The sequence below is a fragment of the Amblyraja radiata genome, chromosome 2 (genome assembly GCF_010909765.2).
Source record: "Amblyraja radiata isolate CabotCenter1 chromosome 2, sAmbRad1.1.pri, whole genome shotgun sequence".
NCBI classification, from domain to species: domain Eukaryota; kingdom Metazoa; phylum Chordata; class Chondrichthyes; order Rajiformes; family Rajidae; genus Amblyraja; species Amblyraja radiata.
In genome coordinates this window covers 123,080,629-123,107,777 of record NC_045957.1, presented here as the reverse complement: position 1 = coordinate 123,107,777, position 27,149 = coordinate 123,080,629, and the positions used below count along the sequence as shown (strand labels likewise).

General features: G+C 47.4%; 1 protein-coding gene across 1 annotated transcript in view; it reads right to left on the bottom strand.

Moving 5' to 3' along the window:
* The window catches only part of retreg1 (reticulophagy regulator 1), a 106,459-nt gene that overhangs the window by 6,405 nt on the left and 72,905 nt on the right, over positions 1 to 27,149 (bottom strand). The window contains exons 5-8 of the mRNA XM_033040074.1: positions 18,050 to 18,176; positions 10,206 to 10,290; positions 2,151 to 2,288; positions 739 to 812 (exon numbers count right to left, since the gene is read on the bottom strand). Coding sequence (XP_032895965.1) covers positions 739 to 812; positions 2,151 to 2,288; positions 10,206 to 10,290; positions 18,050 to 18,176 — 424 coding nt within the window. The remainder of the gene's footprint in view (positions 1 to 738; positions 813 to 2,150; positions 2,289 to 10,205; positions 10,291 to 18,049; positions 18,177 to 27,149) is intronic.

Here is a 27,149-nt window from a genome sequence, read left to right as displayed (position 1 = left end):
ATACGGATCACGTGCTGGCAGATGAGATTGGTTTGGCCTCATGTTCATAAGTTTGCGGTGCCCATCACGTCTACTCCACCATTCCAATCACGGCTGATCTATCTCTCCCTCCCAACCCCATTCCTCACTCTTTACGCGTCTTCTCTTCTCCTCTCACACCCGTTTGTCTCCTGTTCACCTCTGGCCTTGGTCCACCCATCTGCCATTAACCTGCAAACCCACACCTTTTTGGAGTGTGTGGGAGGAAACCGGAACACCCAGAGAAAACCCACGCGGTCACGGGGAGAACATACAAACTCCGTACAGACAGCACCCGTGGTTAGGATCAAACCCGGGTCTATGGACAGACAAAGGCGAGTCAGTAGATGTTGTTTACCTAGATTTTATGAAACTGATGAGGAGGAATTTCTTTAGTCAGAGGGCGGTGAATCTGTGGAATTCTTTGCCACAGATGGCTGTGGAGGCCACAAGTCAGCGGATATATTTAAGGCAGAGATAGATAGATTCTGGATTAGTACGGGTGTCAGGGGTTCTGGGGAGAAAGCAGGTGAATGGGGTTCGGAGAGAGAGATAGATCAGCCGTGATTGGATGGTGGAGTAGACTGGATGGGCTGAATGGCCTAATTCTGCTCCTATCCCTTATGATCTACCGCTTTGGGGCGGCTCTACCGCTGGGCGGCTGGGCTTGCCGGCAGTGTTGCAGCACTGTGACCGGAGGTGTGGAGGACCCGGCCTAACCTTGGGACAGAGAGCTGACGTGTCTGCTTCACTCTCGTCTTCTGATTTCCTCTCAGCCAATCTCTCCTGCTTCACTGAAACGCAAAACGACACACAGATAGATGACGACGGGTCGGTTAGAGAAATTACCTTCTTTTGTTTTCATAACCAAGACGAATATAACAAAAGCTGTAAAGTGCACTTTGTAGAATAAATGGTTTACTCTCACAGATACTTTTGGATAGGCACATGGATATACAAGGAATGGGTTGAAAATGATCATTTATGGGCAGGGGAGATGCGGTTAACTTGGTTTCAGGTTCAGTACAGACATTGTGGGCCGAAGGGCCTGTTCCTGTGACGTATTGGCCTATCAGTGTAAGCTGCCACATATGAATTGAATTTTCTACATTATGGCAGCGACAACTCAAAAGCACGCGTTAGCTGTGTTGTATTTTGCCACGTTCTGAGATTATGAAAGAATCGATTTAGATATGGGTCCACCAGCGGTTTTCCGGCACCCTCGGTTCCAGAGCCTTGCCGGAATATCCGTGTTGCCGGAGCAACAGAGGTCACGGCCTCCGGTACCGGAATGTTCCGCCTAGGGGCCGAGATACCGGCCCACAAAGTCCGCTCTGTTCAGTTTATTTAGTTTTAGTTTGGAGGTACAGCGCGGAAACAGGCCCTTCGGCCCGCTGATTCCGCGCCGACCACCTATCCACTATCAAAAGCTTTTCACTGTGCCTCGGCACACGTGACAATAAAACTAAACTGGCGCTGTAAGGTAGCAACTCTACCGCTGTGCCACCGTGCCGCCACTCATGGGAACAGATCTGCCGGCTCCGGCCGGGCCCGAGTTCCAGAGCCCCGGCCGCCGGGGGCAAATTACACCCCCCATTCCCGATCGGCCACGGAATCCCGGTGAGGTCGAGATCGGCCGCCTTGCATGGCCAGGGCGTCACATTTTTGGGGGGGACTTCCGGGAAGGGGATTTCAAACGCGATCTCGTGTTTTAATAATGTTAGATTAAAGGCTCTCATCAGTTGCCAGAAAATCGGTGGTGGACTTCTAGATTGCCAAATAAGTCATGCATTGCCACAGACGCCTGTGGAGGCCAAGTCAATGGATATTTTTAAGGCAGAGATTGATTGATTCTTGATTAGTACGGGTGTCAGGGGTTATGAGGAGTAGGCAGGAGAATGGGGTTGAGAGGGAGAGATAGATCAGCCACAATTGAATGGCGGAGTAGACTTGATGGGCCGAATGGCCTAATTTTGTTCCTATGACTAATGAAAACTAAAGTCTAGTATGCATTGGCGAGACAATAAGTATCATTAATTTAATAAGACTCCACAGCATAATTGGTCATCATGGTCTGATTTGGATCATTTCTCACACTCATGTTTGTCTTGAAATCGCCTAAATGTTCTTACTTTTAATCCTTCTTTGCACATGTTGTACAAGGTCCCTCAGGCCAAAATCCAGTCGCTGCAGAACTGGTTCAGCCTTGGTACAAAAACGATGCCACAGGTCGTACGAGGTTACTAAAGGCCACAGCAGGACACACAGCACTGCAAAATCAAGCAGGACAATAACGTTACTGAGGATCAAGCTTCGCTGCCGTTTAGCAACTAGAGGAGTAAAAAAGGGCAGCATGGCAGAATGGAGGGGGTGAAGATAGAAAATGTCCGTGCCTGGAATGGGCTGCCAGAGGAAATTAGAGAAGTGGGTACAATTAAGACTTTACAAAACATTTGGCCAGATATATACGTAGGAAGGAACTGCAGATGGTGGTTTATACCGATAGATAGAAAAAGTGCTGGAGTAACTCAGCGGGTCAGGCAGCATCTCTGGTCGGTACTCCCAGGAGGTGATGAGGGTCAGCGGTGGTAGAAACATTGGTAGTCCTGAGCATCATTCCAGAACCGCTGAGTTACTCCAGCACTCTGTGAAACGTCACCTATCCACGTTCTCCACAGATGTTGCCTGACCCGCTGAGTTACTCCAGCACTCTGTGAAACGTCACCTATCCATGTTCTCCACAGATGTTGCCTGACCCGCTGAGTTACTCCAGCACTCTGTGTCTATGGACAGATATATGGATAGGAAGGGTTTAGAGGGATATGGACCAAATGCAAAGAAATTGGACGAGCCCAGTATGCCAACTGTGCTGTACACTGTGGATGGCTCGACTGTAATCATGTATAGTGTTTCCACTGACTGGATAGCAAGTAACAAAAGCTTTTCACTGTCCCTCAGTACATGTGATGATAAACTAAACTAATCTAAATTTGGTCGGCATGGACAAAACACAATGGACAACAGGTGCAGGAGTAGGCCATTCGGCCCTTCGAGCAAGCACCTCCATTCATTATCATCATGGCTGATGATCCACAAAGTACCCCGTTCCTGCCTTCTCCCCATATCCCCTGACTCTGCTATCTTTAAGAGCCCTATCTAACTATCTTGAAAGCATCCAGAGAACCGGCCTCCACTGCCTTCTGAGGCAGAGAATTCCACAGACTCACAACTCTCTGGGTGAAAAAGTGTTTCCTCATCTCCGTTCTAAATGGCTTAACCCTTATTCTTAAACTGTGGCCCCTGGTTCTGGACTCCCCCAACATCGGGAACATGTTTCCTGCCTCTAGCCTGTCCAAACCCTTAACAATCTTATATGTTTCAATGAGATGGCCTCTCATCCTTCTAAACTCCAGAGTGTACAAACCCAGCTGCTCCATTCCATCAACATATGACAGTCCTGCCATCCTGGGAATTAACCTTGCGAATCTTGGTTGCACTCCCTCAATAGCAATAATGTCCTTCCTCAAATCTGGAGACCAAAACCGCACACAATACATGGTGGTTTGGAGGTCCTGTGTCTGTAGTGTGCAGCTGACTCTTTAAACAATTAGAATAATTTCAAGCGACAATTGGAACAGGAGATAAAACTTAGCACAAACATAATTCAGTTTAAAAAGATGAACAAAAAACACTTTTTTAAAAGGATATTGGGATGAGGATAGGTGATTGTGAGTGGGATATTCGTCATACTGATTGTATTGGCTGCGGCGGGGACTTTAAATCTCGACCGCCGGCCTGCGGCCTACACCATCTTAAAGCCACGGTCTCCGGCGAGGAAGAGCCGATTCTGGACTGACTCTGGACTCTGGTCCTGTACACGGGGGGGAAATGGAGGAGGGCTGGCCAAATTTTTGTGCCTTCCACCACAGTGATGAATGCTGTGGTGGATGTTTGTGTTACAGTTTTATTGTGTGTTCTTTATTATTGTACTGCTGCTGACAACCCAAATTTCCACCGACCCTGGTTGTGTGGCAATAAATTATATCTATCTATCTATTGGGAAGGGTGATTATAGGGTGATGGGTTGTATATATGACTAAGAGATACTGTATAGTATCTGAGGGCTTTTTCTTTTATTTTTTTTCCTCTCTTTTTTTGTATGGCTTTGCAAATATTTGATTAGCGTATAAATGTAAATAATTTGTTGTACATATGGAAATAGGTTCAAGAAGGAACTGCAAATGCTGGAAAATGGAAGGTCGACAAAAATGCTGGAGAAACTCAGCGGGTGCGGTAGCATCTATGGAGCGAAGGAAATAGGCGACGTTTCGGGTCGAGACCCTTCTTCAGAAATATGGAAATAGGTGTTTATAGCTGCTAAATTTGTATAAGATAATTATGTAGTTGAATAAGGGGTGGGAATTAATAAGCTTTGGCTTCTTCCTGCTTCTTTTTGGACGCATATGATTTCATTTATTTATAAATATTGTTTATGACTATAAATATTCTAGTTTTGTTTTTTTTTGTTTTTTGTATGCTGTTTCACACTTGCTTTTTATTCTTTTATTCTGTTCGAAATAAAGAATTAAATACATAAATAAATAAATCGGTTATTTTTATTATCGTAGCCTGTGGAACGTCAATGTTCTACCTTTACTGTCAATTCTAGACGTGACTGAGAATAGATTTGACTGCAGTGTTGATAGGAGCTGTGGAGGCCTCATCAATGGGTACTTTTAAGGCGGAGATGGACAGATTCTCGATTAGTACGGCTGTCAGGGGTTACGGGGAGAAGGCAGGAGAACGGGGTTAGGAGGGAGAGCCATGATTAAATGGCGGAGTAGACTTGATGGGCCGAATGGCCAAACGCTGCTCCTATTACTTATGAACATGAACAGCATATTTATTTTTGCACATATTTTAATCACTTACATTTTGGGGAAAAAAATTGGGATGCAGCAGATCTAATTAATCGGGCAACAGATCTAAAAACTAAGGTCAGGGTTTAAGATTGGGATCAAGGTATGACATCTCTCATAACAATGGAATGGTAAATATATTTCAATGCAGAGTGCAAGTATAAATTTGATCTCCTTATATGTGCCAACACGCATGATGTGGACTGCTATGTTATATTTCTAACGGCCGTGCCAGGCAACTAATTTGTCTCACTTACATCTGGCAATGCTTGGTTACGCCACAAGGTGGCAGTTTAAGAGGAGTTTCAATGTTGCTCTCATCACTAATTTGAAATAGGAAAGACACAAAGTGCTGGGGAAACTCAGCGGGTCAGGCAGCATCTGTGGAGAACATGGATAGGTGACGTTTCACAGAGTGCTGTAGTAACTCAGCGGGTCAGGCAGCATCTCTGCTGTTTCTACTAACATGCATTAGTTATGTGCAAATCCACCAAACTAAATTAGCCCACCATTTTCTCAGGCCAGGTTTGAGAAATACATTTTTTAAAGTAAAATATATTTTTGGGGTATTTTTGAATTAGTCTTTAGAGATTGAGTGCGGGAACAGGTCCTTCGGCCTACCTCGTCCGCGCCAACCAGCGATCACCCCGTACACTAGCACTATCCTACACACACTTTTACCATTTTTTACCGACGCCAATTATCCTACAAACCTGCACATCTTTGGGATGTGGGTGGAAACCGAAGCACCCGGAGGAAACCCGTAGTCACAGGGAGAACGTACAAACTCTGTACAGACATCACCCGTAGTCAGGATGGAACCCGGTTCTCTGGCGCTGCGAGGCAGCCACTCTACGCTGCGCCACCGTCTGTTAGAATGTTTAAAATTGTGTTGGAGAACGGGAGGACAATACACTTGGAATTTATTAAACCTGATCAATTTTGTTTGTAAGGCTCTTTGCCATCATCCCCTCAGCTAACAATGTACCATTCTACATTTCCTTGATCACTATCTGCTTTGATCTGTCCCTTTCACACCTTACCCTCCCATATCTCTGTCTCTCTCTCTCCCGACTTTCAGTCTGAAGAAGGGTCTCGACCCAAAATGTCGCCCATTCCTTCTCTCCAGAGATGCTGTACAGAACGCCACAACAGATCCATGTGGCCACCAAACTAAACAACTCCTCCCCTTTCTGCCGTGGGGTAGACTGACTCCCCCCCCCCACCGCCGCTCCTCCAATCTTTGCACATCCCCAATCCTGGCCTTTCCACCCGTCACTTTAATTTCATGTTTCATGGGTCCTTTTCACAATGGCAGGCAGTGACTAGTGGGGTACCGCAAGGCTCAGTGCTGGGACCCCAGCTATTTACAATATATATTAATGATCTGGATGAGGGAATTGAAGGCAACATCTCCAAGTTTGCGGATGACACAAAGCTGACACAAAGCTGACACAGTGTTAGCTGTGAGGAGGATGCTAGGAGACTGCAAGGTGACTTGGATAGGCTGGGTGAGTGGGCAAATGCATGGCAGATGCAGTATAATGTGGATAAATGTGAGGTTATCCACTTTGGTGGCAAAAACAGGAAAGCAGACTATTATCTAAATGGTGGCCGATTAGGAAAAGGGGAGATGCAGCGAGACCTGGGTGTCATGGTACACCAGTCATTGAAAGTAGGCATGCAGATGCAGCAGGCAGTGAAGAAAGCGAATGGTATGTTAGCATTCATAGCAAAAGGATTTGAGTATAGGAGCAGGGAGGTTCTACTGCAGTTGTACAGGGTCTTGGTGAGACTACACCTGGAGTATTGCGTACAGTTTTGGTCTCCAAATCTGAGGAAGGACATTATTGCCATAGAGGGAGTACAGAGAAGGTTCACCAGACTGATTCCTGGGATGTCAGGACTTTCATATGAAGAAAGACTGGATAGACTCGGCTTGTACTCGCTAGAATTTAGGAGATTGAGGGGGGATCTTATAGAAACTTACAAAATTCTTAAGGGGTTGGACAGGCTAGATGCAGGAAGATTGTTCCCGATGTTGGGGAAGTCCAGGACAAGGGTCACAGCTTAAGGATAAGGGGGAAATCCTTTAAGACCGAGATGAGAAAAACATTTTTCACACAGAGAGTGGTGAATCTCTGGAACTCTCTGCCACAGAGGGTAGTTGAGGCCAGTCCATTGGATATATTTAAGAGGGAGTTAGATGTGGCCCTTGTGGCTAAAGGGATCAGGGGGTATGGAGAGAAGGCAGGTACGGGATACTGAGTTGGATGATCAGCCATGATCATATTGAATGGCGGTGCAGGCTCGAAGGGCTGAATGGCCTACTCCTGCACCTATTTTCTATGTATCTATGTATGTTATGACTTTGGGCAGACCAATTTCCCTCCTGGCATAAATAAAGTTCTATTGTATTGTATCGTATTGCATGCTGCCGGTTCCGCTGAGTGACTCCGGCGTTTTGCGCCTATATTCAGTGTAAACCCAGCATCTGCAGTCCCATGCTACACGTGCTACACATTAGCCGCCTGTTTCGCGGAGCGATCGAATGGTTGTCACTGTGACAAAGAAGAAAAGCATGTCAATTATGTGAACGCCTGCAGGATGAAAATGCCATCTTGTACCTCCACTCGGTTTGCAATAACCAACCTGATCTCCCGGTGGCTCAGCACTTCAACTCCCCTCCCATTCTGAATCTGACCTTTCTGTCCTGGCCCTCCTCTATGGCCAGAGCGAGGCCCACTGTAAATTGGAGGAGCAGCACATAATATTTCGCTTGGGTAGTTTACACCCCAGCGGTATGAACATAGACTTCTCCAATTTCAGGTAGTCCCTGCTTTCTCCCTCCTTCCCCTCCCCTTCCCAGCTCTCCCACAGCCCACTGTCTCCGCCTCTTCCTTTCTTCTTCCCACCCCCCCACCCCCACATCAGTCTGAAGAAGGGTCTCAACCCGAAACGTCCTTAGCTCCATAGATGCTGCCTCACCCGCTGAGTTTCTCCTGCATTTTTGTCTACCTTCGAATTTCCAGCATCTGCAGTTCCTTCTTATACATCTTGTAACAGGTAATGGACTTATAGAAATCTCCTGCTGATGTTGGTGGCATTGAACAAACAGAAATAGAGCGGGGTAGGAAAATAAAATCAGAATGTTTTCCATCGGCATTAACTGTGGGTCGGAGTCACAGACTGAAACGGTGAATTTGTGTACATTTGACAATCTTATTTACATTAGTATTGGAAAGTCACTTTTCTATGGCAGCAAAAGGTACACAACTGGCATTTATTTCCACAAGACTTACTATCGACCTCGTTGGTGACCCTCGGACTATCTTTGATCGGACTTTATTGGCTTTACCTTGCACTAAACGTTATTCCCTGATCATGTATCTGTGCACTGTGAGTACATTTTAATTCGATTGTGATGTTCGATTGTAATCGTGTATTGTCTTTCCGCTGACTGGTTAGCACGCAACAAAAGCTTTTCACTGTACCTCGGTACACGTGACAATAAACTAAACTGAAACTGAAGAATGTTTAAAATGCTGCAACCGAAATAAGATACACAGTACAGTGGAAAGCCCAGTGGGTGGCACGGTGGTACAGCGGGTAGAGTTGCTGCCTCGCAGCGCCAGAGACCCGGGTTCCATCCTCACTACGGGTGCCGTCTGTACGGAGTTTGTACGTTCTCCCCATGACCTGAGTGGGTTTTCTCCGGGTGCTCCGGTTTCCTCCCACACTCCAAAGACGTACAGGTTTTTGTAAGTTAAGTTGGCTTTGGTAAAAAAATATTGTCGGATAATGTTAGTGTGCGGGATGATTGCTGGTCGGCTCGGACACAGTGGGGCTGAAGGGCCTGTTTCCATATAGGAAGAGGTTGGGCAGACGAGGGCTTTTGTTCCTTGGAGCGCAGGAGGCCGAGGGGTGATCTTTAGACTTGACTCGGCTTTAGACTTTAGACTTTAGAGACACAGCACGGTGACAGGTACTGAGTCCGCGCCGTACAGCAATTGTAAATCGTACATTGTCCCCAGTGTGTAGGATAGTGCTGGTGTACGGGGATCACTGATCGGCACGGGCTAGATGGGCCGAAGGGAAAGTCTCCACACTGTATCTCCAGACTAAACTAAACATTTGGACAGGTAGAGACACATGGATAGAAATGGTTCGGAGGGAGCTGGGCCAAACATGGGCAAATGGGGCTAGTTTAGATGGGGCACCTTAGTGGGCATGGGCGAGTTGGACCGAAGGGCCTGTTTCCATGCTGTACGACTCAATGACTATTGCGCTTCACTACGCTTATACCGTGCCCTCCATGTTTGCGACAAAGAGGACTATGAAAGACAATTGCAGAGTCGTGAATCGTAAAGATTGTTTAGGGCTTGGACACGCGAGAGGCAGGAAACATGTTCCCGATGTTGGGGGAAGTCCAGAACCAGGGGCCACAGCTTTAAGAATAAGGAGTAAGCCATTTAGAACAGAGACGAGGAAATACTTTTTCTCACAGAGAGTGGTGAGTCTGTGGATTCTCTGCCTCAGAGGGCGGTGGAGGCCGGTTCTCTGGATACTTTCAAGAGAGAGTTAGATAGAGCTCTTAAAAATAGCGGAGTCATGGGATATGGGGAGAAGGCAGGAACGGGGTACTGATTGGGGATGATCAGCCATGATCACATTGAATGGCGGTGCTGGCTCGAAGGGCCTAATGGCCTACTCCTGCACCTATTGTCTATTGTCTATTGTGAAGCTCGAGGAAGGAATGCAGGGGAAGGGGGAGAGGTGGGGGTATGAAATAGGTGTTAGCAGGGTCCAAGGGACACAGTAAAGGCTGGGAGTTGGGAGGAGAGACGAGTCGCTAAAACTGGAGAATTCAATGATCATACCATTGGATTGAATTTTGATCATGAATTATGAACATGTGATTACGCACCATCCGTAATGTTAGAAATATTCAACAGGCTGAGATGGGGAGGAATTTCTTTAGCCAGAGGGTGGTGAATCTGTGGAATTCTTTGCCACGGAAGGCTGCGGAGGTCAATGGATATTTTAAAGGCAGAGATAGATAGGACTCATGATTAGTGCGGGTGTCAGGGGGTTATGGGGAGAAGGCAGGAGAATGGGGTTAAGAGGGAGCGATAGATCGGCCATGAGATAACCCCACATCCCACCAAGCAACAGTGGTGTTGTCTAATGTTGAACTACATGAGAACAGGTATAAGCAAACATTTTGACAACATAAAATAGTCATTAAACAGCAGTAGGAGTACTTACACAAGAAGTATGACACCAGGGCACCGGGTATATAGCGTCCAATAACCGCACAAAATGTACAGAGACTGCAAACAAGGAGGCAAAACTGTAGGGTGAGAGACGGAAGGAAAATAGAAAGAAAGGTTATTAAACTTCTCTGGGTTTTATTACACATGGGTTTAATGTTTTATGCATCATTCTTAACTGTTACTGTATGTCATGTTGTCATTTGCAGGCGGAGCACCAAGGCAAATTCCGTGTATGTGAATACTTGGCCAATAAACTTATTCATTCATTAATTCATCCATTCATTCATTCATTCATTCATTCATTATTGAACCGTTAGACTTTATTAAACCATTTCTCTGGAACATCAGAGGTTGAGGGGAGACGAGATAGAAGTATATAAAATTATCAGAGATATAGATGGTACTAGACCAAGGGGATGCCATTGGGTCCCGTCCCTTCAACGAGCGGTTGCGGTGGGGGGCGTCACACGCACAAACCACCCCCCACACATACCAACCACCTCACACACACACACTAACCATCCCCTTGATATTATATCAATTTAATTAATTTGTTCCTTTTACCCCATCCCCGCCCTATCCACTCACGCATAGCCCCCAACTCGCAGTCAGAATCTTCTCCTCAGGGTGGGAATATGCAGCACTAGTGGGCATACTGTAGCTATAAGGTGAAGAGGTCGAACATTTAATCGAGTTGTGCGGGGCGAGTTTTTTTTTTACACGTAGAGTGGTCTGGAGCCTGGCATGCGCTGCCAGGGTGGGTTGGCGGGGGCAATGATAGTGGCGTTTAAGTTGCTCTCAGATAGGCTGGTAGAAGTGCAGGAAATGGTGGGATATGGATCATGTAGCAGGCAGATGTGATCAGTCTAACGTGGCATCACGTTCAGTACAAACATTGCAGGCCAAAGTCCTCCTTCCTGTGCTGGACTCCTCTGGGATCTATAGAAACTAATGAATAATAGAAGCCGCAGGAGAGAACCCAGCAGTGTGAACGTTAAACTTTCCTATTTTAAGAAACATCCACCCGCACTTTACCTTGCACTAAACGGGATACCCTTTATCTTGTATCTGCACACTGAGGACGCCTCGATTGTAATCATATATTTCCTTTCCGCTGACTGGTTAGCACGTAACAAAAGCTTTTTACTGTACCTCGGTACACGTGACAATAAACTAAACTAAAACAAAATAAAAATCAAATAAATGAAATCAGATTGAAATGATAGGAGCATAAACTGTTGGCTCTCCCTCAGGACCCGATGTCCCCAGTCACCATAGACCACTAAACGTGCCGGATATAATACTTGCACTGGCACGTGGGTCTGATTTCCAGCCTGACAGTGGAAGGCTGGTGTGTAATAGCCCTGTCCGTGTGACAAGGAGTTCACACGAGCATCGCAGGTGCAACTGCAGCTGATGCTGGGAGGAAGACGTCACTGCAAACACAGGTCGATCCCAGTGGGAAAAAAATGGCACGTCCAAAGGTTTCGCCTCCAGTTCTCCCCCACCACCCACTTTCAGTCTGAAGGGTGCGACCCGTAACGTCACCTCGCCATGTTCTCCAGAGATGCTGCCTGACCGCTGAGTTACATAGAAACATAGCAACATAGAAAATAGGTGCAGGAGGAGGCCATTTGGCCCTTCGAGCCAGCACCGCCATTCATTGTGATCATGGCTGATCGTCCCCTATCAATAACCCGTGCCTGCCTTCTCCCCAAATCCCTTGACTCCACTAGCCCCTAGAGCTCTATCTAACTCTCTCCTAAATCCATCCAGTGACTTGGCCTCCACTGCCCGCTGAGTTACTCCAGCACTCCTGTGTCTATCTTTACTCAAGTAAAGCCTGGCTTTGACACTGCAGCAGAAGTGTTACCCCGTTGCAAGAATATCAAAGGTGTGCCTTCAGCCTTCCAACATGGTTCAAGTCTAAAACAAACAAAACAATGTGCTGGAGTAACTCAGCGGGTCAGGCAGCATCTCTAGAGAACATGGATAGGTGATGTTTCACAGAGTGCTGGAGTAACTCAGCGGGTCAATAGACAGTAGACAATAGACAATAGGTGCAGGAGTACGCCATTCGGCCCTTCGAGCCAGCACCGCCATTCAATGTGATCATGGCTGATCATCCTCAATCAGTACCCCGTTCCTGCCTTCTCCCCATATCCCCTGACTCCGCTATTTTTAAGAGCCCTATCTAGCTCTCTCTTGAAAGCATCCAGAGAACCTGCCTCCACCGCCCTCTGAGGCAGAGAATTCCACAGACTCACCACTCTCTGTGAGAAAAAGTGTTTCCCTTCGTCTCCGTTCTAAATGGCTTACTCCTTATTCTTAAACTGTGGCCCCTGGTTCTGGACTCCCCCAACATCGGGAACATGTTTCCTGCCTCTCGTGTGCCCAAACCCTGAAACAATCTTATATGTTTCAATGAGATCTCCTCTCATCCTTCTAAACTCCAGAGGGTACAAGCCCAGCCGCTCCATTCTCTCAGCATATGACAGTCCCGCCATCCCGGGAATTAACCTTGTAAACCTACGCTGCACTCCCTCAATAGCAAGAATGTCCTTCCTCAAATTAAGGGACCAAAACTGCACACAATACTCCAGGTGTGGTCTCACTATGGCTCAGTACAACTGCAGAAGGACCTCTTTGCTCCTATATTCGATTCCTCTTGTTATAAAGGCCAACATGCCATTCGCTTTCTTCACTGCCTGCTGTACCTGCATGCTTACTTTCATAGACTGATGTACAAGGACCCCCAGATCCTGTTGTACTTCCCCTTTTCCCAACTTGACACCATTTAAATAGTAATCTGCCTTCCCGTTTTTGCTACCAAAGTAGATAACCTCACATTTAACCGCATTAAACTGCATCTGCCGTGCATCTGCCCACGCCCTCAACCTGTCCAAGTCACCCTGCATGCTCATAGCATCCTCCTCACAGTTCACACTGCCACTCAGCTTTGTGTCATCTGCAAATTTGCTAATGTTACTTTGGTCAGGCAGCATCTATGGAGAACATGGATAGGTGACGTTTCACAGAGTGCTGGAGTATCTCAGCGGGTCAGGCAGCATCTGTGGAGAGCATGCACAGCTGATGTTTCGGCTCGGGACCATTCTTCAGACTTATTTGGACTCTTCTGAAGAAGGGTCCCAAAATGTCACCCATCGATGCTGCCTGCCTTCCTGAGTTATTCCAGCACTTTGTCTCTTTTATGGAAGACCAGCACCTGCAGTTCCTTGTCATTGTGTCATACTGTAGCAATGTTACAAAATTTTGAGATTTTAAAAATCAAGTCTGTAATTTATCCCATCAGATAAAGCATAAAAATAAGTTTAATTTGACACCTAATTCACTTTCATATCTCAAGTATTTAAAAAGTTATGGCCATTTTCATACTGGGAAATGAGCATCTTGTTCCCTATTGATTTTCTATGGACATAACAAAAAAGCTGTGATCGTGAACAGTCAAAAGCCCATAACTTTCTTAAAAATTAAGAGAACTGAATGAAATTTTCAGTTATCATAGATTGAAGCATTCTGAAACAAATATAAAATAATCTTACTTGGATGACCTGAAATTAAAGCATATAATTAGTTAGTTACCTAATTGTAGCTAATTTCAGACTTCAATTACTAGATCTAAACATCTATCCATTTCTTAATAAATGATTAACATTTTTAAATAGCCTAAATGTCCAAATAATATTCACAAATAATTCACAATAAAACATGATTTTTAAATCTCATTTACATTAATTTATAGGCCAAATGGAAGGAATTTAGTGTTTAATTGCTGTAAATAAATGCCCATTTAAATCAGCTTTCCAGTGGGTCCCTGTGGAACGCGCTGGTTTAGAACGTTCACATTGCGGTAGATTTGTGCCCCAAATGCCGAGAAAAATACTGCGCGATATAATGGGGCCAAATTGAGCTACTCGCAATAGTAAACTTTGTATAAAGGGATCTTTAGAAGCCCTTTTTAATGTAAAAATATACAACCTAACTTCTGCTATTTGCTTTATGAGACCCTGCGGTTGCTGACGGTCGCGGGTTTAAAGATTGATTTTTAAACTACTATAACTATTATTCAAGGCCTTTAAACCTAATAATAGCTTTTGCGACGGGGTCTTCCAGCGATTTTTCGTTAATAATTAACTAGGCTGAACATTTTCGATTGGAACAGCTTAGAGAAAATCGCGTTTTAAACCCGCCCCCTCTAAACGGCGCCAAAATCGCGCACACCCACAACGGAAGATTTTCAAGGACGCTTCAGGTAGGCTTTGCAACATACCTACATACTGCATGGAAACAGGCCCTTCAGCCCAATTTGCCAATGTCGAGCAATATCTACGTTAGTCCCACCTGCCTGCGTTTGGCCCCCACATCCCTCTAAACCTGTCCTATCCATGCACCTGTTCAAATGCCTTTAAAATGTTGTTTTAGTCCCGGCCTCAAATACCTCCTCCGGCAGCTCGTTCCATACACCCACCACCTTTTGTGTGGAAAAAGTTACCCCTCAGGTTCCGATTAAATCTTCCTCCCATCACCTTAAAAGCCACAGGTCCCCAGTATGTAAAACAACCTTCCACCACCAACCTCTGCTTCCTTCCATGAAGCCAATTCTCTATCCAGTCGGCTAGCTCTCCCTGGATCCCATGAGATCTAACCTGGATCATAATCAGTGGCGGTTAATTAGTACAGGTGTCAGGGGCTATGGGGAGAAGGCAGGAGTGTAGGACTGAGAGGAAAAGATAGATCAACCATGCAGGAGTAGGCCATTCGGCCCTTCAAGCCAGCACCGCCATTTAATGTGATCATCCACAATCAGTACCCGTTCCTGTCTTCTCCCCATATCCCCCTAACCGCTATCTTCAAGTGTTTCCCTTCGTCTCCGTTCTAAATGGCTTACTCCTTATTCTTAAACTGTGGCCCCTGGTTCTGGACTCCCCCAACATCGGGAACATGTTTCCTGCCTCAAGCGTGTCCAAACCCTTAATAGTCTTATATGTTTCAATAAGATCCCCTCTCATCCTAAATTCCAGAGTGTACAAGCCCAGCCGCTCCATTCTCTCAGCATATGACAGTCCCGCCATCCTGGGAATTAACCTTGTAAACCTACGCTGCACTCCCTCAATAGCAAGAATGTCCTGCCTCAAATTATTTGATGGCTGGATGGCCTAAATCTGCTCCTTTCAGTTCTGAACATAACCTAGACTGTTATGATTTAAGTTTAGCTTTGAGCTGGATGTAGAATAGAATAGAATAGAATGCCTTTTATTGTCATTCAAACAGACAAGGTTTGAACAAAATTTCATTCCTGCAGACATGACATTACACAAAAAACCAAGACTCAACACTTAACACAGTTTACACAAACATCCATCACAGTGAATCTCCAACACCTCCTCACTGTGATGGATGGCAAAAGTCTTATCTCTTCCCTTTGTTCTTCTCCAACTGCAGCGTTAAGGCGACTGCGGCTCCCGATGTTAAAGCCCCCGGCGGGCGATGGCAAGTCCCGTGGCCGTTTAAGATGCGCCGGGCGATGTTAGGCCCCGCTCCGAGTCATTAAACCCCGCGATTCCAGCGGGAGATGTTGCTGTTGCGGGAGCTCCGATAAGCGGTCTCCCACCAGGGGTATCAGCAAAAGTTTCAAAGTCCCGTCTCTATCACTGTCAGGCAACAACACTACCGCTGCGCCACCCTGCCGCTCCTTTGCATATTAGCAGCTGCAAAGACAGCTATGTACTTACACTAGTTCATCTCTACACACACTAGGGGCAATGAACAATTTTTACCAAAGCCAATTCACTGACAAACATGTACGTCTTTGGAGTGTGGGAGGAAACCGGAGCCCCCGGAGCAAACCCACGCGTTGACCGGGAGAACGTACACAGTCCTTCATTAGAAACTACTCCTGCAAGGTCTCCGCTTATGGGCGGCACAGCAGTCGAGTTGCTGCCTTACAGCGCTAGAGACCCGGGTTCAAATCCGGGTGCTGCCTGTACGGAGTATGTACGCTCTCCCCGTTTGTACGTTCTCCCCTTAAGAATATGGGGTAAGCCATTTAGAACGGATATGAGGAAAAACTTTTTCACTCAGAGAGTTGTGAATCTGTGGAATTCTCTGCCTCAGAAGGCAGTGGAGTGCAATTCTCTGGATGCTTTCAAGAGAGAGTTAGATAGAGCTTTTAAAGATAGCGGAGAAAAGGGATATGGGGAGAAAGCAGGAACGGGGTACTGATTGTGGATGATCAGCCATGATTACAGTGAATGGTGGTGCAGGCTCGAAGGGCCGAATGGCCTACTCCTGCACCTATTGTCTATTTTCTAATGTATATGGGTTTTCTCCGAGAACTTTGGTTTGCTCCCACACTCCAAAGAGGTACAGGTCTGTTGGTTAATTGGCTCGGTATAAATGTAAATTGTCCCTGGAGAGTGTGTGTGTGGGGTAGTGTTACGGGCCTGTCCCACTGTACGAGTTCATTCAAGAGTTCTCCCGAGTTTCCCCTGATTCGAACTCGGAGAATTACGGGTAATGGCCGCTCGTAGGTACTCGGGGCTCTCGTGGACATTTTTCAACATGTTGAAAAATCTTCACGAGTCTTCACGAGCTTACCACGTTTCCCGAGTACCTGCCGTTAGCGTTACGAGCCGCTAAGAGACGTCCCGAGCTCCGACGTACCTGCTACGTACATTCTACGTGCTTACCACGAGTCTGATTTTTTTTTTAACTCGGGAGAGCTCTTGGGTGAACTCATTAGTGGGTGGGGATGGCTTGGCGGTGCGGGACTCGGCGGGCCGAATGGCCCGTTTTCCGCGCTGTATCACCCAAGTCGGTTGCTGGGGGCGCTGCAAGCCGGTGCCCGGCCAGCAGCGTGTCAGTTTTTTTCACCTTTTTTAATTTTTTTTAGTATGTTTAAATGTATGTTTTTAATGTTTCTTTGTGCGTTTTGTGTTGGGGGGTGGTGTGGGGGGGGTGAGGGGGAAACCGCTTCGGTCGCCTCCTCCATGGAGAGGCGACTTTTTCCAGGTCGCCTCCCCCGTGGCCTAACAACGAGGATCGGTGCGGCCTTTCCTGGAGACGCGCCCGGGGCTTCAGCGGCGGGCGCAGCGCGGACTCTCGGCGTGGAGCGGGCGAGCCCTCGCTGGGGCTCGCCGGAGGGGAGCGCTCCCTTTTCGCTGGCCCGCGGCAGCCGGCAGCCTGAAGCCGCGGTCTGCACAGCTCCAGCTGGCGTGGCGTCTACAGCCCGGGATCTCACGTTGGGGACCCGGGGGAAGAAGAAGCTTCCACTTCCACTCCGACTGCCGGCCCGCGGCCTACTTTTACCGCGGGCGCGGCATGGACTTACCATCGGGAGCGGGGTTCCTCGCTGGGGATCCCTGGTGGGGAGCTTCGTCTTCAACTGCCGGCCCTGCAGTCTGCGGTGCTTCTGGTTGCGGCGCGAACTCTAAATCACCGACCGCTGGCCTGCGGCCTACACCAATCTGAAGCCGCGGTCTCCAGTGGGGGAGGCACAGATTCAGGACTTACCTTGACTTTTATCATCTGGATGCCCGCAGCGGCGACTGCAGAGGGTTGAGGTCCCGACCACGGGGGAAAATGGAGGAGGACTGGCCAAACTTTGTGCCTTCCACCACAGTGATGAATGCTGTGGTGGATGTTTGTGTTAAATTTTATTGTGTTTTTGTGTGTTCTTTCTCATTGTACCGCTGCTGGCAAATTCATTTCACTTGCACTTTATGTGCAATGTGACGAATAAAACTGATTGTATTGTATTGTATTGTAAACGAAACCAAAAACGTCAGATATCGCAGGGAATTCGAATGTCCTTACCTTTCCTGGGTTTTGCTTCTTGAAGTGGGCCATTTCTTCAAACAGCACTGTACAACTCATCCACGACTCTGCGATGCACTGGCTGGACCTCGCTGTGCTCTCCTGTTTGGCTTCAGTCACTTTCCAGCTAAAGAAACGAGAGGTCCAACATTATTTTAAAATGAATGAAGCAAACAAGCGATACTTTAGTTCCAACCTGGAAGTACTGCCCATTTCTCTGTGATTATAAAGTCACGTTAAAACAGACCTCGTCGACGATGCAAGGACGTATTATCCATCCTTAAGTGTGTAAGAAAGAACTGCAGATGCTGGTAAAATCGAAAGAAGACACAAAATGCTGGAGTAACTGCTGGAGGTCTGGTTTGGCGGCGCCTAACGGCAGCGGCTCGACTGCAGTCCGTCTGCATTTTTAAAAACATTTTTGTCTTGTTAAATGTATGTTTTTATTCCAGTTTTTATTTTATTTTTTGCTGGGTATATGTGGGGAAACTGTTTAATCTCTTCCCTGTACGGTCTCCGGTGTCGTTGGGCCTAACATCGTGGAGCCGGCGGCTGCCACCGGCCGGAACCTGCGGACTCGCCACTCGCCGGAATCGCTGGGGTTAAATTACTTGGAGCGGGCCCTAACATCACCCCACGCGACTTAACGGCCACGGGACTTACCCCAGCATTTTGTGTCTACCGTCCATTTTCCCTTCTACCCCTCTCCCCTCTCCCCCTCCCTCTAACCCTCTCCCTCTCTACCCCTCTCCCCCTCCCTACCCCCCTCCCTCTCTACCCCCTCCCTACCCCTCCCTCTCTACCCCTCCCTCTGCCCCCCTTCCCTCTCTACCCTCCTTCCTCTCAACCCACCCTCCCTCTCAACCCGCCCACCCTCTCTACCCCCCTCCGTCTACCCCCCCCCTCCGTCTCTACCCTCCCTCCCTCCCACCCTCTGCCCTCCTCCCTCTCTACCCCCCTCCATCTCTAGGGATTGAGGAGGGAGGTTGAAGAGGAGGGGGAGGGAGTACTGGAGGATCTGGAGAAATGAGCCGCACCTGCGCAGTTGGGGGCTATGCGTGAGTGGTGGAATATTGCGTTGGGGAAACGGCTTGCGTTGGGGGAACGGGTGAGTGGTGGAATCTTGCGTTGGGTGAGCAGACCCAACGGGTCAGCACTTGGTCTAGTTTATATATATATATGTGTGTGTGTGTGTGTGAGAATGCGCGGGTGTATATATGTGTGTGTGTGAGCGCGCGTGTGTATATATATGTGTATGTGTGTGTGTGTGTGTGTGTGTGTGTGAGTGTGTGTGTGTGAGTGCCCCTGTGTATAAATGTGTGTAGGAAGGAACTCCAGGTGCTGGATTAAAACGAAGATAAGACTCAAAATGCTGGAGTAACTCAGTGGGACAAACAGAATCTCTGGAGAGCAGGAATACATATATATTGTATATATGTGTGAGCGTGTGAGCGTGCGTGTGTATATACGTGTGTGAGCATGCGTGTGTGTGTAAGTGTGTGTGCATGCGGCCCGCGTGTGTGTGCGCAAGAGTATATGTATATGTACACACACTGAACTTTTTTGTTCTCGTTTATTATATTGTTTATATGTTTACATATTGTGTTGTGCTGCTGAACGTAAGAATGTCATTGTTCTATCTGGGACATATGACAATAAAACACTCTTGACTGCATACAGACTGAACTGGGCTCCCATCTCTTTTTTTTAAAATTTTTGACTGCTTTCGTTCAGGTGCTGCATCAGTGATTCGTTTTTTTATCCAAGTCCTTAATTTGCAAGAGTTAACTTTCAATTAAGTTATCACCCCGTAAACTTTCTCCGTTCGGTGAATTTAGAACATAGAAAAGTACAGAACAGGAATATGTTCTTCGGCCAACAGTGTCTAATAGGCCTGTCCCACGCGATATTTTAGGCGACTGTCATAGACGTAGCAGGTCGCCGAATAAACGGCGACTGGACCCTCTATGACAATGTCTGCAACAAGCTACAACACCAGACCACCTAGTCGACGTCAGGCTGTGGCAAGCAACCGATAACCGGCGACCCATTATCTAATTTGCAGATGACACAAAGCTGGGTGGCAGTGTGAGCTGTGAGGAGGATGCTATGAGAATTGTAGGCTGAATTGGACAGGTTTGGGAAGTGGGCAGATGCATGGCAGATGAAGTTTAATGTGGATAAATGCGAGGTTATCCACTTTGGTAGCAAAAACAGGAAGGCAGATTGCTATCTAAATGGCATTAAGTTAGGGAAAAGGGAACTACAACAGGATCTGTTCATCAATCTATGAAAGTAAGCAAGCAGGTACAGCAGGCAGGTACAGCACGGCACGGACTTGTAGGGCCGTGATGGCCTGTTTCCATGCTGTAATTGTTATATGGTTATTATATGGTACAGCAGGCAGTGAAGAAAGCGAATGGCATGCTGGCCTTTATAACGAGAGGAATCGAATATAGGAGCAAAGAGGTCGTTCTGCAATTGTACAGAGCCCTAATGAGACCACACCTGGAGTATTGTGTGCAGTTTAGGTCCCCTAATTTGAAGAAGGACATTCTTGCTATTGAGGGAGTGCAGCGTAGGTTTACAAGGTTAATTCCCGGGATGGCGGGACTGTCATATGCTGAGAGAATGGAGCGGCTGGGCTTGTACACTCTGGAGTTTAGAAGGATGAGAGGAGGTCTTATTGAAACATATAAGATTGTTAAGGGTTTGGACACGCTAGAGGCAGGAAACATGTTCCCGATGTTGGGGAAGTCCAGAACCAGGGGCCACAGTTTAAGAATAGGGGGTAAGCCATTTAGGACGGAGACGAGGAAACACTTTTTCACACAGAGAGTTGTGAGTCTGTGGAATTCTCTGCCTCAGAGGGCGGTGGAGGCCGATTCTCTGGATACTTTAAAGAGAGAGCGAGATAGGGCTCTTAAAGATAGCGGAGTCAGGGGATATGGGGAGAAGGCAGGAACGGGGTATTGATTGGGGATGATCAGCCATGATCACATTGAATGGCGGTGCTGTGTCGAAGGGCCAAATGGCCTACTTCTGCACCTATTGTCTATTGACGTCCACCTATGACCACAGCTACGACAACCCACGTCCACACAGGCGACAACCTATGACAATCGGTCAACATATGTCCACCCGCGACAAGCTACACCAAGCTACGACCCTGTCGGCGACAAATGAAGACAATTCAGTCGCCGGTACCTGTCGCTGGTTGACGGAGGTAGTCGCCAATGGAATTTACGAAAGACAACACCGGCGACAAGCTACGTCACCTGGCGACAACCTATGACAGCACCGACGTCAGGAGAAGTCAAGCTACGCTCATGGCGTCAAGCCCACTGCCGGCAAACATTTTTGAACATGTTGAAAATTCAGCGTTGACCAGAAAGACGCTACGACTCTTTGGGTGACCAAGGAGACCACTCACGACCGTACAGGCGACACCATGGCGACCATTTGGCGACAGCCTAGTCGCATGTCGTTGCCCAAAAAATAGCCGAAGTGGGACAGACCCTTAAGTGGAACCAAGTGAAATTAATCTCTTCTGCCTCCACATTATCAGCGGCACAGTGGTGCAGCGATAGAGTCGCTGCCTCACGACACCTTCTCATGCTGGTACATCTATCCTGCACCCTTCCCCAGAGCTTCCACCTCCCCCCCTCTAATGGGGCGGCCAGCACTGCGTGACACACTCCAAAAGCAGCCGCCTAACCAAAGTTCTATAGAGCTGCAATCTTTGGTGCAATATTAGGTCATAAAACATAAATAGCACAGATGTCACACGTTCTCTGTTTTACAACATGAACAACAGCTTGGCTTAGAAATCCTAATGGAACGGCAAATTAACATGCTGATGCATGGAAAGCCAATGTGCGTTTTGTGCTGTGCCTGAAGGGGGGGGTGGGGGTGGGGAGTAAGTACACCAATTACTGGTGGTATCGGGTATTTAATGGGTCGAGGGGTGGCAGGGGGTACAGTGGTGCAGCAGTAAAGCTGCTGCCTCACAGTGCCAGTGACCCAGGTTCGATCCGGACTATGGGTGCTGTCTGTATATAGTTTGTACATTCTCCCTGCGACCGTGTTGGTTTTCTCCGGGTGCTTCGGTTTCAGGTTTGTAGGTTAATTGACCTCTGTAAATTGTAAATTGTCCCTGACGTGTTAGATGGTGCTAGTGTACGGGGTGATTACTGGTCGGCGTGGACTCGGTGGGCCTGTTCCACGCTGTATCTCTAAAGTCTAACGATCATGGTGTCAGGAAGCAATGCTCACATTGAGATAGTTTTGGGTTCAGGTTAAAGAGATTAAGATAGATTAAGTGCTGGGGTAACTCAGCGGGTCAGGCAGCATCTGTGGAGAACATGGATAGGTGACGTTTCACAGAGTGCTGGAGTAACTCAGCGGCTCAGGCAGCATCTGTGGAGAACATGGATAGGTGACGTTTCACAGAGTGCTGGAGTAACTCAGCGGGTCAGGCAGCATCTGTGGAGAGAAGGAATGGGTGATACCTCACACAACGTCAGACGTCTAATAAACGCCACACAATAATACCTCTTCACTTTCAGCCGTAGGTTTTGGAGGACCAAGAACCAAGAACAAGAAGAAGGAAGAGGTGACGTTCCGGGTCGAGACCTTTCATCAGTCTGAAGAAGGGTCTCGACCCGAAACGTCGCCTATTCCTTCTCTCCATAGATGCTGCCTCACCCGCGGAGTTTCTCCAGCATTTTGTGTCAACCTTCGATTTTTTCCAGCATCTGCAGTTCTTTCTTAAACATCCCCTTTATTATGTTTAGTTTTGTTTATCGTCATGTGTACCGAGGTACAGTGAATAGCTTTTGAGATTTCAACATGCAGGTAGACTTGGAAAATCAGGTTGGTACTGGACCCCAAAAAAGGGAGTTTGTGGAGTGCCTCCGTGATGGATTCACAGAGCAGCTTGTAATGGAGTTTGTTTGCCACTCAGGCCACCTTTGACTCTCAAGTGGACATTAATACATACACCTCATCTGTTTTAGACTACATAAAATCCTGCACCGACAACGTCACAACCCACAAACAAATAAAGACCATCCCTAATCAGAAGCCGTGAATGAGCAGAGAGGTCAGACTCTTGCTGAAGGCTCGCGATGCCGCTTTCAGATCTGGCGACGCTGAGGAGTACAGCTCATCCAGGGCCAGCCTGAAAAAGGGAATCAGGAACGCTAAACTCAAATACAAACGGCAGATCGAGGAGCATTTTCAAAACAACTCCGACCCCAGACGCATGTGGCAAGGCATCAAGTCCATTGCCGACTACAACAAAGTTAACACCCCCTCCCCCAGACAACGCCTCCCTTCCTGACGAGCTAAACTACTTCTATGCTCGTTTTGATCGGGACAATAAAACACCAGCCATCAAAGCTGCCCCACCCCCGAATGAACAACCCCTCAGTCTCCCCACCTCTGCTGTACAAGGCGCACTGAGCAAAGTGAATGAGCACAAAGCTGCCGGCCCCGATGGCATCCCCGGGCGTGTGCTCAGGGTATGTGCTGGACAACTATCCCTGGTCTTCACTGACATTTTCAATCTGTCACTGGCCCAGGGTGTCGTCCCTACTTGCCTCAAGACCTCAACCATCGTGCCAGTGCCCAAACAGTCAGCTTCAGGGAGTCTCAATGACTTTCGCCCAGTGGCACTCACCCCCGTCATCGCAAAGTGCTTCGAGAGGCTGATCCTGGCTCACCTCAAATCCAGCCTCCCTCCCACACTGGACCCCCATCAGTTTGCCTATCGGCCCAACAGGTCTACAGAGGATGCCATATCTGCGGCCCTACACTCTGCCCTGACCCACCTGGACAATAACAACTCCTACATCAGGTTGTTGTTCATCGACTTCAGCTCCGCATTCAATACTGTCATCCCCGCCAGTCTGATCACCAAACTCAGCGGACTTGGCATCACCACCTCCCACTGCAACTGGACACTGGATTTCCTCACCAACAGACCCCAGTCTGTTAGGATCAACAACCTCACCTCCTCCACTCTAACACTGAACACCGCGTGCCACAGGGCTGTGTGCTCAGCTCTCTCCTCTACTCCCTCTTCACCCATGACTGCGTCCCTATGTATGGCTCCAACGCCATCATAAAATTCGCCGATGACACCACGGTGGTAGGACTGATCAGGGACAACGACGAGTCAGCCTACAGGGAGGAGGTCCAGCACCTGGCAGCCTGGTGTACCAATAACAACCTCGTCCTCAACTCAAAGAAGACGAAGGAAATCATTGTTGACTTCAGGAAGACCAGAGGTGGCAGACATACCCCCATCCACATAAACGGGACTGAGGTGGAGCGCGTCTCCAACTACAAATTCCTCGGGGTACATATCTCAGAGGATCTGTCCTGGTCCCTCAACACCACCAAACTGATTAAAAAGACGCAGCAGCGCCTCTACTTTCTGAGGAGACTTAAGAAAGCCCACCTGTCCCCCCAGATCCTGTCCAACTTCTACCGCTGTACCATTGATAGCATCCTGACCACCTGCTTCACGGTATGGTACAGCAGTTGCACCACAGCTGACAGGAAGGCACTGCAACGGGTGGTGAAAACCGCTCAGCACACCATCGGTGCCCCGCTCCCTGCCATGGCTGCCCTTCACCGCAAACGGTGTCTGAGACGGGCTGGCAAAATCATTAAGGACCCCTCTCACCCCAACCATGGACTATTTGCCCTCCTCCCATCAGGGAGGCGGTACAGGAGCCTCAGGTCTCGCACCAGCAGGCTAAGGAACAGCTTCTTCCAAAATACCATTACCCTGCTGAACTCACAGGACCGACGCCAGCTGTCTTTTATACCCTTTTATCTGTATATATTTATTTGCCAATATACTAGATCAATATATTCACATTGTACATATTGTTTCAACCAGTATTTTACTACTTTGCACTCTGATTAGATGCTAAACTGCATTTCGTTATACCTGTACTCGTATTTGTGCAATGACAATAAAGTTGAATCAAATCTATCTAATCTAATTGGAGCCTACCAGGGAGAAGGCAATTCTGGATTTAGTGTTATGTAATGAACCGGATTTGATAAAGGACCTCGAGGTTAAGGAGCCATTAGGAGGCAGCGACCATAACATGGTCATGTTTAATCTACAATTGGAGAGGGAGAAGGGTAAATCGAAGGTGCCAGTGTTGCAGTTGAATAATGGGGACTATGGGGCCATGAGGGAGGAGCTGGCTAAGGTTGACTGGAAAGATACACTAGCAGGGATGACAGTGGAACAACAATGGCAGGTGTTTCTAGGAATAATACAGAAGGTGCAGGATCAGTTTATTCCAAAGAGGAAGAAAGATTCCAAGGGGAGTAAGGGGCGACCGTGGCTGACAAGGGACGTCAGGGACAGTATCAAAATAAAAAAGAAGTACAACGTAGCAAAGATGAGCGGGAAGCAAGAGCATTGGGTAATGTTTAAAAGAGCAACAAAAGATAACTAAAAAGGCAATACGGAGAGAAAAGATGAGGAACAAAGATAAGATAGCCAAGATTATAAAGGAGGATAGTAAAAGCTTCTTTACATTTGTGAAGAGGAAAAATAATAGTTAAGACCAAAGTTGGACCCTTGAAGACTGAAAAAAGTGAATTTATTAAGGGGAACAAGGTGGTGGGGAAGCTGCTGGAGTCAATTATAAAAGATGATATAGGGGCATATTTGGATAGCAGTAACATGATCGGATCGAGTCAGCATGGCTTACGAAGGGGAAATCATGCTTGACTAATCTTCTGGAATTTTTTGAGGATGTAACTAGGAAAATGGGTAAGGGAGAGCCAGTGGATGTAGTGTACTTGGGCTTTCAGAAAGCATTTGATAAGGTCCCATATAGGAGATTAGTGGGCAAAATTAGGGCACATGGTATTGGGGGTAGAGTGCTGACATGGATAGAGAAGTGGTTGGCACAGAGGAAACAAAGAGTAGGGATTAACGGGTCCCTTTCAGAATGGCAGGCAGTGACTAGTGGGGTACCGCAAGGCTCGGTGCTGGGACCGCAGCTATTTACAATATACATCAATGATTTAGATGACGGGATTAAAAGTAACATTAGCAAATTTGCAGATGACACAAAGCTGGGTGGCAGTGTGAACTGTGAGGAGGATGCTATGAGAATGCAGGGTAACTTGGACAGGTTGGGTGAGTGGGCAGATGCATGGCAGATGCAGTTTAATGTGGATAAATGTGAGGTTATCCACTTTGGTATAAAATACAGGAATGCAGATTACTATCTAAATGGTGTCAAGTTAGGAAAAGTGGAAGTACAACAGGATCTGGGTGTCCTTGTTCATCAGTCAATTAAAGTAAGCATGCAGGTACAGCAGGCAGTGAAGAAAGCGAATGGCATGTTGACCTTTATAACAAGAGGAGTTGAGTATAGGAGCAAAGAAGTCCTTCTGCAGTTGTACAGGGCCCTGGTGAGACCACACCTGGAGTCTTGTGTGCAGTTTTGGTCCCCTCATTTAAGGAAGGACATTCTTGCTATTGAGAGAGTGCAGCGTAGGTTTACAAGGTTAATTCCCGGGGTGGTGGGTCTGTCCTATGCTGAGAGAATGGAACGGCTGGGCTTGTACACTCTGGAGTTTAGAAGGATGAGAGGGTATCTTATTGAAACATATAAGATTATTAATGGTTTGGTCATGCTCGAGGCAGGAAACATGTTCCAGATGTTGGGGGTGTCCAGAACCAGGGGCCACAGTTTAGGGATAAGGGGTAAGCCATTTAGAACGGAGACGAGGAAACACTTTTTCTAACAGAGAGTTGTGAGTCTGTGTAATTCTCTGCCTCAGAGGCCGGTTCTCTGGATACTTTCAAGAGAGTTCTAGATAGGGCTCTTAAAGATAGCGCAGTCAGGGGATATGGGGAGAAGGCAGGAACGGGGTACTGATTGGGGATGATCAGCCATGATCACATTGAATGGCGGTGCTGGCTCGAAGGGCCGAATGGCCTACTCCTGCACCTATTGCCTATTGACAAAATGCATTGCACTGTTCCTCGGTACACATGACAATAAGCTAAATTAAACTAAGTCTGAAGAAATGTCCTGATCCAAACCTATCC